Source organism: Molossus molossus, unplaced genomic scaffold (assembly GCF_014108415.1).
Source record: "Molossus molossus isolate mMolMol1 unplaced genomic scaffold, mMolMol1.p scaffold_m16_p_19, whole genome shotgun sequence".
In the NCBI taxonomy this organism is placed as follows: Eukaryota; Metazoa; Chordata; class Mammalia; order Chiroptera; family Molossidae; genus Molossus; species Molossus molossus.
The window spans coordinates 13,969,960-13,982,568 of NW_023425354.1; the positions used below are offsets into that span (position 1 = coordinate 13,969,960).

A 12,609-nucleotide genomic window follows, 5' to 3' on the forward strand; every position below is an offset into this window, starting at 1 on the left:
CCTCCCCTTCCAAACACTTGCTGAGGATGTCGGGAAAGGCTGGGACACTGGCTTTTCATTTTTCCCTATAGGAGCCCCAAGCCCACCAAAGCTTCTCATCATGTCCTCTTAGAGGTGATCTTGGAGAAAGAGATAAAATGAGACCCCTCCACATTTGTTCTGAGGTTCATCCCTGTGTGTGACATCTGGGTACTTGTCACTCCTCAGCCCACCTGAGCCCAAGAAGCAGTGATCTGGACCTCTCGGTGTCCTCCTGAGTCTTGAAGGAAGGGCAGGTGCAGCCAGGGAGCAAGAAGGGAAGGATATCCCAGGCAGGGGGACTGGTATGTGCAAAGGCCAGGGGGTGGAGAGGCAGTGATGGTTCAGGGAGGATGGAGCAGGCGAGCTAAGGAGAACAGAGGGAGCACAACCAGAGCTGTGCGGCAGAATGCAGAGTCGGGGGGGGGGGGGCTGAGGAAGAGAGCATAGGCCCAGCCAAGCAGGTGGGAGGGCTCCGCACAGTCAAGGCTAGGGAGAGGGAACAGAGAGGTCCAAAGAAGAGGGGGAAGGGCAGGAAAGGAACTACTCACTGAGTTCCACAAGGGCCCAGACTCCAGTTTAGGGAACCAATCCAATCTGTTCCCTGAGGGGCTGGACATAACTGATGCTGGCCACAGATGGCTTCATCCAGTCTGCCTGTTTACTGGCAACCCCTGAGGAGTAACAGGGATGTGCAGTGCCCAGGGCGCGTTCCAAGAGCTGTGTCACCACTGCGATGGCCCACCCCACCCAGATTTACAGGATCCAGTCATGGGAAAGTGGCCCCTCCCCATCTAATGAAGGACCAAACATGAAGAGACATTTCCGGTCAGCAGTGCCCAGGCCCTCCAAGTGCAGGGAAAAGTGGTCTCCAAAGAACAGACCCAATCGGTCATCCCTGTGTGGGCTCAGTAAACATCCACTGACAGAAGGAAGAAACATATGCATCCCTGACCTCAGGAAAGCTGGGGTGCTGGGCTGGGGCTGGCTCCTCCTCCATCAGGCCCCTTCAGATATGTCGGAGGCACTTAGCAAGACTCAGTCCCTGCCTCTTGGGCCCACTGGACGGGGGGAGAGACGAGCGCACAGACAGCCAGAGTGTAACGGGGCTGCCCACCCTGCCGTCTTCCTGGCCTTCCTCTCGGGACATAGCGAGAGGTCGTTCAAGAGGGCGTGGAGCCACAGGGGAAACCCATAGAGCAGAATTTTCCAGTCTTTCCTAGCACATACCCTCGCAGTGCCTAATTTTACAGAGACAGCATAGCCTGACGCTGAGGTATCCAGGCTCAGCAGCCACACCTGGGTTCGAATCCTGCTTTTACCACTTTCAACTGGTGTGGTGGTAGCAGTCTTGAGCAAATGACTTCACATCACTAATCTGCTGCCGCTGTGGACACTGGATGATACCCTCCGAGGGTGGAGGGCGGTCCCATGTAGAAGAGCTGTGCCAGTAACAGCGCCCAGCACAAGAATCAGCCACTGCTGTTATCACTGCGTTACTCCACAGGTCCAGCAGGGCTCCTAGCTAATGCTTAAATTAGTGGTGAATCCAAATGAATACCCTTCTGAGAATTTCAAGGTACTTCTGAAACCATCTCATCAGCCCAAATCACTGTACCATGTAGGCAGACATCAGAAAGCCAAGATTTTCTAGTGTGAACAAATAAGGACCAAGACCCAGGCTTCCTCCTCCCCTGCCGGCGCCCTCATCTTGCCTAGGTGAACCCGGGGGCAGGATCCCAGCACCAACCAAAGCTCAGGTGGGCACCATCCTCACCCTGACAGTTCACAGAAGGTGAGTGGGCTGGAACAAGGAAGCCTGAATACTGGAGGGGGAAGGGGTACAGGTGATTTGTCTGGCTAACTCAGCAGTAGCAACAAGTACCTGAAAGTCTTTCAAAAGGAATGTCTCCCTTCCTTGTCCTTTTTGATTTTTTTTTTCTTTATTGATTTTTTAATCCTCTCCCAAGGATATTTTCTCAAATATTTTCAGATAGAGTGTGGGGGGGGGGGGGGGGCAGCCATGTAAGAGGGACACACCGATTGGCTCCTCCCACATGACCCTGACCAGGGCCAGGGAGGAACTGCAACTGAGGTACGTGCCCTTGGCCAAAATTGAACCTGCGATTATTTAGTCCTCGGGCTAATGCTTTAACTGCTGAACCAAACCAGCCAGGGCTATTGATTCTTTTTTTAGAGAGAAAGGAAGGGAGAGGGGGAGAAAGATAGAAACAATGATGAGAGAGAACATCAACTGGCTGCTTCCTGCATGCCCCCCACTGGGATTTGGCCCAAAACCCAGGCATGTGCCCTGACCAGGAATCGAACCAGCAACCTCTTGGAGCATGAGTCAATGCTCAACCGCTGAGCCACACCAACCGGGCTTTTTCTTTTTTAATGTTTTTCTTTTTTCCTTTATTGATTTTAGATTTTTTTCCCCTTTATTGATTTTTTAGAGAGTGAGGAGAGGGAGAGAGAGAGAGAAATATCAATGAGAGAGAACATCGACTGGCCACCTCCTGCATGCCCCCCACTGGGGTTTTGGCCCACAACATGGGCACGTGCCCTGACCGGGAATCGAACTGGTGGCCTCTGGTGCACAGGTCGATGCTCAACCACTCAGCTACACTGGCCAGACTTTTTTAAATGTTTTTAAAAATTGATTTTTAGAAAGAGAAACATCAATGTAAGAGAGACACATTGATCGGATGCCTCCTGCACGCCCCATACTGGGGATCAAGCCCGAAACCAGGGCATGTGTCCTGACCTGCAATGGAACCACAAGTTGTCGGGACAACACCCAACCAACTGAGCCACACCAGGCTCCTTTAGACAGCAGAGTCTGTCCCCATAGGAAGATTTCCCAGGTCTCCACACTCCTTGACCTGCATCCCTGGGGCTCCCCACAACTCTCTATCCAATCTGCACCTCACTCCTCTGCTCAGAAACCTGCAAGGGTTCTACAGGATCCCCCACTGCCAGATGGCAAGTCGCTCCCCCATTTTGGCCTCTTTCACTTGAGTTTCTCCCCACCCACCCACCACAGCTCAGCAAGCTTCCACATAACCCCCAGAAGAGTCCAGCCCACCTTCCTGGTCTTGCCCGCGGCTCCCGTCTCTGCCTTTGCAAAGCCTGGTCCCACCCAGCCTTCCTCCAAAAAGCCTTGCTGACCTTTTGCCCCACAGTTGCTCCACTCCAGATATTTAAGTATCCACAGTCCAAGATTTTCACTTACTAGCTGTGTGAGCCACAGTAAATGATAAAACCCCTTTTTGCCTCCATTTTCACTGCAAAGTGGGCCCAACAGTACCTACTTCGTTGAGTTATAATCAGACTTAAATGAGAAATTGCACATAAAGCATTCAGCATGGCTCCTGGCCTTGAGCAGGCACCCCACCAATGGAATCCTGCCTCCCCACCCTGTTAAATGTGTCATGTTTCATTCTCCAACAATATTTCCTTTTCTCCAAGGATACATCTTACACTCTTCTGTACCTTCCCTCCTCCTCAAGCATTTGGCTCAGCAATGAACAGTGAATGCTGTTAAAAAATGCAGTCATTTTACATATCAACAGAGGTCTTCCGGCCACACGCACTGGGCATCCCACGAAGTGGAGGAAAGATGGGTTCTGCCAGCCCATAACAGGAAGGCACTGCCACCCTGCCACCTTGCTACCCCAAGGGGCGCTGCAGTGCTCCATCCTCTCATCCCACAGGAAGCCCACCCACAGGCACGGGTCCCCAGGATAAGTTTCACCCCAGCAGCAGTGGCCTGTCAAGCCCAATCCTGGCTCCCACAAGCATTTCCTGGGCCATTGAGATCATGGTGCTGGTAAATTCTTCCTGGTGACTCCCTAATTCATCAGGTACAGGGGGATAAGGAAGGAATTCGGCCTCGAGGAGGCGCAGTCTGGACAAAGGAAACAGTGATATGCAGGGACAAGACCTACAACTTCGCCCCCCACTTCCCCAACTGCTGCCACCCCACCCCACATCTAAGCTTCTTCCATGGGGGCAGTGATCAATGCAATGCCACTGGGGAAGTGGAGGCTACAAGTGCAGGGACACAGCCTGAGGGACAGTAGGGGCGGGGAGGAGACCAGGAGGCAGAGGGGCATTGCAGGCAACCTCCCGGACAGGGCCTCTCACTAGACACTTCCAGCTGCCTCCTCCGTCAAAAGCTCCATGGGGGGAAAGGCCGAGTCAGCACTCTGGCCACGACTCTCCCAGGGCCTGGCTTTAAAATGGAATGGCCGTCCTCCTCCACCCCTCACACCCTGCCTGCCTTCTGGGTTCCTTCACAGAGCAGCAATACACAGGCAGGAATGCAGGAGGCAGGGGCAGCCAGTGTGCCCCGACCTGCAGTGGGTGGGGAGCTACTGTCTGGTTTGTGTTGGTCCACATTCAATTCCAGGTGGGTCTGAAATTCAGCAGGGGAACTCTGCTTGGTGTGAAGAGGATCACCCTGGCCCCCACCTCTCCCAGCGTCGCAAACAGGGGGCAGATATGTGTTTCAGAGGCAAAAGTCACACCTGTTGGGTGGGCCAACCCAGCAAGCACTGGCCATGGGGCTGTCTGGACTTTGCACAAAATTGCAAACACTGTACTGACTGTCCCTTCACTCACCCCCATCCCCAAATTAAACATAAAGCAAGATGGAGCTGGGCCCAGCACTGGGGTATAATGACTGCACTCCCTGGCAATTACAGCTTTGACTCATGCAAGCCCCCCAGGAAGCGAGTGGATCTTTCCCTTTAGCTCTCAGATTACTGATGACGGGTCTGTCTGTCCCCACACTTAATTGTCACCTTTTAGAAAGAGCAGAAAGAGAAGGTATAGTTTAAGATTTGTATTTTTTGTTGGTTGGGTTTTTGGATCTTTAGCAGCTCTTTGGCGGCCCAAGAGCTGTCTACTCTGGAGGGGTGCCAGTTTGGTCAGAGCCGCCCACACACCACACACACACACACACACACACACACACACACACACACACGCGCTGTCCAGCCTGTTGCTGCATCCTGGTGGCACAAAACTGGCCCACAGAGCTCTGTTCAAGCCGTGAGGATGCCGCATGCCACAAGCTGCCCTTGAAGACCAAGTGTGGAAAAGAAAATTACAAACACCCCGAGATTCCAGGGAGGCTCACAAGCCCTACGAATTATGCGAAAACAATCATAACGCATCAGTCCTGGGGAGAAGCAAGAAGACCTTCTTGGAGTCTACTAGATGGAGTCTCCAGTTCTCGCGGGCGCGCCCCGAAGGTCCCGGGGCCGAGGGCAGGGCCAACGCCGGGTGGTCCGGGAGGGCTGGCGCGGGGGTCCTCCCGGAGCCCGCCCCCTTCCTCCGAGGCTGCGCGAGACCCCCGGGCTCCCCTCCCCCTCCGCCCGCCACATCTGGTTCCACTCAGGTCCTCCCCCACCTCCAGGCGCGCTCCTCCCCCTCTCCTCCCCGCTTTCAGAAACGCGGAGACGATTTTTAAAAACCGAGTCACACACGCAGACACGCTTCTGGAAGAAAATTTAAAAAGGAGGGAAAAGCGGAGACGAGAGGCCCGCTCCTCGGTGCTTCCCCCGCCTGGCCCCCGAAGTTGGCCAAGTTAGCAGAACCTTACCCGAGAGGGCGACGGTGGCGGCGTCCCCGGGGGCGCCGGGGTGGCCGAAGTTCAGACCCCCGAGTAGCAGGACGCAGCGCAGCAGGTGGCGAAGCCAGGGCGCAGGAGCCGGCCGGCGGGGCCCCATGCCCGCGGCGCGCCGCCGGGGGACGCGGGGACCGAGGGAGCACGGGCGCAGCGCGCTGTGGCAGCCGGGGCGCTGGGCTGTGATGACCGCCCGCGAGGGGCTCGCGTCTTCCTCCGGGTTGGGACGAAGTGATGCCTCCCGGGGAGAGGAGGAGGGAAGGAGGCAGGCCGGGCGGAGGGAGGGCGGAGGGAGGAGCACAGAGCCCAGGAGGAGGGTGTGAGGGGCAGAGGGGAAGGGAAGCGGGCAGCGTGGGAGGAGGGAATGGTGCGGGCGGGCTCAGGGCCGGGGCCGGACAGACAGTGCCCAGAGGGAGGGGAGGTGGAGAGGGGGACCCGCGGGGTCGAGGGGGACCCCGGCGTGCGCGCTCTGTTTTCCGTTTCCCTCTCCCCGCCTCGCCTTCCCTCCTCGCCCGGGCCCGGAGCCCCAGACGCTGCGTCACAACTCCCGGGCTGGCGCGGGCAGGGAAGCAACTGCAAAACTTTCCGCAAACCTCGCGGCGAGGCGGGACGTGGACTGCGAGGCCCGGCTGGTCGGGGGCGGGGGCGCGCGGCTGACCCAGGCGACCACACCCGGGCCGCTGGCGCCCCCTCTATCCCGCCTCTCCCTGCGGACGTCTCCAGCCGCCGAGCATCCGCTACCTTCACGCGGGGCAGGACCCCGTCTTCGGTGCGGTGGGGAAGGGGCGGAGCCCAGAGTTCCACCACCCGGACGAAGATTGTTGGAGGGGGAGGCAAGGCCCCAGGACCATGGGCGGAGCGCAAACATTTGCACGTCTTGTTTTAGCATTTGCGTAACCCTATGTCAGCGTCCCTGGCGCAGAGAGGTGTAGTGCTTTTGCTGGTTGGGGCTGCACCCAGAAAGCTAGGGAAAATCTGTCCACCGGATGCTCCAGAAGACAGACTTCACTCTCACCAGCAAGGGAATGGCTGGCTAGTCGCAAAGGACCAAATGGAACTTTCATAAGAGGAGACAATCCACAGCTATTCCGTATTATGCAACAGGTCACCCCAACGCAGAGCGCTAGATTGGGAGTCAGGATGTTGGAGTCAAGCCCCCACCTCTACCCCTGATTCCCTGAGTGACCTTGGAAAAGTCCCTTGGAATCTCTGGGCGCAGAGCCAAAGAGACATTTGGAGGTTTTAAATGCAGAGAAGATTCACGTTCTCCCATCATGCGTAATCAAATAAAAACACTATGAAACTAATATAAATTTTATTGTTTCCTGTGTAGTCCACCTCGGTGCTATTTTTGGAAATAAATTCAAAAAAAAATTTTTTTCCTCCTTTTTTTTTTACTCCTCTTGCCTTGGGTAAATCTTTCCCCATCTCTGCAGCGAGGGTGTGGGGCCAGAGATGCTCCTTTAGCGCTTCTCTTCTCTGCTGGGCTGAGATTCTTGGCGAGTATGGAAGGGATTTCAGTGGGTGCTCAGTGCTCACTGTGGGTGCTCAGTGCTCACTGTGAGCAGCCACTGAAATAGTCTACTGTCCTCTGGGAAGATTCCCTTTATCTGCATTTTTGCCCTAAAATATGGTTAGCAACCAAGCCAAAGAAGCTCATGGCACTCCATAGCTAGCTTGGGCAGGTCTGACAGAGCCATGTCCCTTCGGGTGACTGCTGCTTCTCTGAAGCCCTTTGGAACAGACTTCTTGATGTGGCATGTTGGGACCCGAGGGCTGTGCAGGCTACTGGCCATGCTGGGGCTGTCTCAAAGATTGTCCTCTCTTGGCCCCCTTTCTCACATTTCTCCTGTTATCTACAAGGGGTTTGAAGATTTGCCAGCTTTAGCCAAGCTGCTGTCTTTTCCCTGTCCTGAGCAGCCGAAAAACAGGAAGTGTCTTCTCAAAGTCAATTTACAGGCTTCCATCGGCTCTCTTATCTCTGGATTTTGCTGGCCACAGTCCTCACTAAACTTCCCTTTTCCTCTGAAGGATGAACTCAGGCAGGGCTCCCAAGGATCTGGAATAGGTTTGGATGGCCCTGCCCCACCAGCCCAAGTACGTTTTGGCATTCCTTCCAACAGCAAGGCAGAAGCCAACCACCAGACATCACCAGTGAATGAAGGGGTCCAGAAAGTCCACCACTTGCCAGCACTGGTCAGAGTGTCTGGCACAAGATGCTCTCTCATGTCTTGATTTACCTGGGAAAAATTAAACAGCCGTTGATTGCTATCCCTGTGCTAGCTGCTGGGGAAGCAAAGATGAGTAAACTAGGTAGCAGCCCTAGAAGAGTTTTGTTTAGTGGTGAAAATACACACAATTTGCCCTGGCCAGTTTGGCTCAGCAGTTAGAGAGTCGGCCTGCGGTCCAGAGAGACCCAGGTTGGGTTCCCGCTAAGGGCATGTACCTCGGTTGCAGTTTGTCCCCGGCCCTGGTTGGTCGTGCGGGTGGCAGCCACTCGATGTGTCCCTTTCACGTCGATGTTTCTCTCTCTCTCTCGCTCTCTCTCTCCCTCCCACTCTATCTGAACAAAAAAATGGAAAAATGTCCTCGGGTGAGGATAAAAAAAAAAAAATACACACAATTTTTGCCACATTCCACTCAGGGCTGAGGAGCACGAAAGTGCGTTTGACTAGCAGGGATTGATGTTTGCTCCTCTGACACCCTATTTTAGGATCTGTCCAGGATGAGACTTCCTGCTCAGCCAGCCAGGGTTATACATTGTATTCTGATTGTCTGGGTCCACATCCTCAGTCACCATGTCTTAGACTTGAGCTCACAGGGCAAAGAGCTGGACCGTGTCTGGGCAATTCTACCTGTGGAGAATTCAGCCCGGCCCTCCATTGCTTCAAGATCCTGTGCAATTGCCCAGCCGGTGTGGCTCAGTGGTTGAGCATTGACCCAAGCACCAAGACATTGGTGGTTTGATTCCTGGCAGGGCATCTGCCCAGGTTGTGGGCCCAATCCCGGGGTGGGGTGGGGGGGCATGCAGGAAGTAGCCAATCAATGTTCTCTCTCATCAATGTTTCTCTCTTCCTCTCCATTCCTTTTTCTCTAAAATCAATAAAAGAAAAAAAAAAAAGATCCTGTGCAAGATCAGTTGTCAAGGAAACATGGTCACAGTCTGCAGGCCTGTGGGGTGTTGTGACGGCTGGGGTTTCAGAAGGACCCAGCACCCAGACCCTCATCTACTTCCAAAAAAGGGCCAGTATCCTCTATGCCCTACAGCCTCACAGGCTCGTCACCATTCCTGTTAAAGCTCAGTGGAACAGTCATTAATTAATATCTGCCAGGCATCAGGCTAGGTGCTGGTGTAAAGGACAAACACATGACCTTGCCCCTGGATTTTTAAGGGAATGGCAAGAACTATCTGCTAATAGATAACCACTGCATTGTATAGATAACCATTGCTTTGTGTACACAGAAACTGATTGTTCCCTCAGGCATAACAGCTAACTGCAAATATCTGCTTCTGTACGTGCTTGCTTGCTCGCATACCCTAATCCAAATTCCTTAACGGGCTAAGACAACTATATAAGCAACCTTCCCCCTGAGCTCGGGGCTGCTCTCTCCTCTGAGTAGGATGGGACAGTCGCCGAGCGGCTAATAAAGCTCTCTTAATTTGAACCCAGTTCGGAGTCTGAGTCTGGTCTGTCTCGTTGGTCTACAACACTGGTGACTCAGTGAACTCTGCAACGTGGTCCAGGGAATTTCTGCTAAGATCATATTAGCTATAGTGGAACCGAAAATAGTCAGACACTGACTGTTAGCCAAGTATAAGCACAGTGGGTCTGCGGATTCCATCAAACCAGTTTAGTGAAAGGGGCAGACTAGAATCCTGGCTGTCCTACTTTTACTAGCTTTGTGAGATTCGGTGAGTTCCTCAAGCTCTGAGTTCACAATTCCTATTTGTAAATGGGGCAGCAGTTCCTACCTGAAAAGTTCTATCTAAAAAGATAAGAGTGCTCTGGTCAGTTTGACTCAGCGGTTAGAGCGTCGGCCTGCAGTCCAGAGAGACCCGGGTTTGGTTCCTGCTAAGGGCACGTACCTCGGTTGCAGTTTGTCCCCGGCCCTGGTTGGCTCGTACGGGTGGCAGCCACTCGATGTGTCCCTTTCACATCGATGTTTCTCTCTCTCTCTCTCTCTCTCTCTCTCTCCCTCCCTCCCACTCTATCTGAACAAAATATCAAAAAATGTCCTCGGGTGAGGATAAAAAAAAATAAAAAGATAAGAGCATGGCCCCAGGATAAAGATGATCAGGAACTCTAGACTTCTCCCTGCTTCTCATCTTCCTTGGCCGTTTGGACATCAGGTGTCTCTCTTGTTCCTTACTCTTGGCCCTGAGTGCCTCTCCAGCCCACCCCCCCTCCCTACTGTCCATGATTGCTGCTCAGGTCAGTTTTATCGGGACTGCCACATTGTTTTCTTTTGCCCAAGAGAACAATACAGCCTCCACTCCTGCCTGACCACCTCCCGATTCTCTGTACATAAAAGGCGGTATTCTGAAGTGTAAACAAATTCTGGTAGAAGCATCTCATGATCACTTTGGATGGAGAATTAATGCTGTAAATAGCCCAGCATGGAGCAGTGGGATGAGTCCAGGCCTGGGGGCTGGAGTTGGGTTGGAATTTCAGCTCTGCCATTCACTAGCCACATGTCCCCAAGCAAGTCATTTCTCTCTTGAGTCTCAGGTGCCCTTTGCCAAACATGTTTTGGTGTCATTACTCCCTGTACTTAGGGTTCCTCTCATGTTAGTCCCCTTTCCTGGTTCTGGGCTTCGTGGCCTCTCCAGCGAGATGGTGCCCCAAGGAGCCGAGCAATGCCTCCAGACACCGCTAGCAGGTCATACCTACAACAAAGCTTAGGAAAGGAGGACACCGACAGGAAGAATGCAGTTGTATGACCAGGGTAGGAGGATGTAAGAGAGATGTGGTCAGTCCTTACTGAGGCAGCTAGAGAAGGAGGTGTGAACCCCAAGGGACACTAAGATTTTCCCTACCATCACCCTTTCCAAGCCAGGGAAGAAGCCTGAACAAGCCCTGGGTTGGCCTGGGCAGATGCCACCTTCTCTACTCTCTCCCTTGGTTCCTGCAGCTCAAAACCTCAGCTCTCCATTCAGGCAATCTGCCCTTTGATTCCATGTGGCTACTACCCCCTTGTCCTCAGCAGTAAGGATCCCAGAGGGACTGGGATAATGAGGGAAGACGTTTCAAGGTTTGGCTCCACCTCTTCCAGGTTGTAAGACATTGTGACAGTTAACCTAAAGGAACTTATTCTTTGGCACCTACATTACTGGGGAAATTTTTTTTTTTTTAATTTTTTTCTTTATTGATTTTAGAGAGAGGGAGAGGGAAAGAGAGATAGAAACATCAATGAGCCCTGGCCAGTATGGCTCAGTGGTAAGAGTGTTGCCCACAGGCCAAAGAGTCTTGGGTTCGATTCCAGCCCTGGTTGGGGTTGTGCAGATGTCAACCAATCGACGTGTCTCTCTCACATGGGTTTCTCTCTCTCTTTCTCCGCTCTATCTGAAGATAAATGTAAAAATATCCTCGGGTGAGGATTAAAAAAAAAAAAGAGCCCTGGCCGGTTTGGCTCAGCGGTTGGAGCGTCGGCCTGCGATCCAGAGAGACCCAGGTTCGGTTCCTGCTGGGGGCATGTACTTAGTTTGCAGTTTGTCCCAGGCCCTGGTTGGGTCGTGCGGGTGGCAACCACTCGACATGTCCCTTTCGCGTCGATGTTTCTCTCTCTTCCTCTCTCTCCCTCCCACACTGTCTGAACAAAAAAAAACATGTAAAAAAAAACAAAACATCAGTCAGAGAGAACATCAACTGGCTGCCTCCTGCATGCCCCCCCACTGGAGATTGGGCCCACACCCAGGCATGTGTCCTGACCAGGAATGGAACCAGTGACCTCTTGGTGCATGGGTTGATGCTCAACCACTGTGCCACACCTGCTGGGACACTGGGGAATTTTATGGCTGGCTTGTCTTCTCTTGACTGGTCTGCCCCATGATGGCCACAAATATAACTTGAGAAAAATTCTGCCCATTTGCCCTAGGTTCTTTCCCTTCACATCTTTAGTTGAAGAACATCTAAAAGCCCTCCCCATCCCTCCAACCACCAGGAGGGCTGCTGAGTTTGTATTCACTAACTCTCAGCCCAAGGCCTATATTAGACTTCCTTTAAAAGGACTCCCAAGTCCCAGCCTTTTCTTTCCCAAGGGGTAGGAGAAAATTACAAGACCCCATCTGGGAAGCAGTACTGCTGACTTTCTCCCCATGGGTCTAGGAGTTTGGACAAGGGCTCCCAGGTGGAGGAGTCACCAAGTAATGTCTGCAGCAGCCAGCAGGGACAGACATAAAGTTAGTGAGGGGGGAGGGGGGAGCAGGCCACCAGGGGTACAGAAATGGGCAGAGGTTGAACTGAGGCACAGGCTGAGCTGAGCTGAAGATTGCCCCAACCAACTGGTGCTGGAACATGGGGAGAGGGGTGTCACATCACCCTGTCTGCTCTACAAGGGACTCAGCAACCTGGAGCTACGGTTTCTCTGAGTCATCCTTGCCCTGAGTACAGGTCCACAGCTCTGGCGGGGCTGGTGACTTCTGTATCTCTCTCTTCAAGATGTCATCTGAGCCCTAGAAGGTTTGGCTCAGCACTTAGAGCATAGTCCCATGGACTGAAGGGTCACGAGTTCGATTCCCAGTCAAGGGCATGTACCTCGGCTGCAGGTTTGATCCCAGGCTCTGGTTGGGGTCTTGCGGGAGGCAGCCAATCAATGTCTCTCTCACATAGATGTATCTCTCTTTCTCTCCCTTCCTCCCTTCCACTCTATCTAAAAATCAATGGAAAAATATCCTCAGATGAGGATTAACAAAAAGAAAAAAAAGTCACCTGAGGCTGCTCCCAGGTCCTTGACGC

General features: G+C 53.2%; 1 protein-coding gene across 2 annotated transcripts in view; it reads right to left on the reverse strand.

Annotated features, from left to right (window-relative positions):
• The window catches only part of MRC2 (mannose receptor C type 2), a 64,540-nt gene extending 58,784 nt beyond the window's left edge, over window positions 1–5,756 (reverse strand). For both annotated transcript variants that reach the window (XM_036268804.1, XM_036268802.1), the window contains exon 1: window positions 5,630–5,756. In XM_036268804.1, coding sequence (XP_036124697.1) covers window positions 5,630–5,756 — 127 coding nt within the window. The remainder of the gene's footprint in view (window positions 1–5,629) is intronic.
• Between the last annotated feature and the right edge of the window lie 6,853 nt (window positions 5,757–12,609).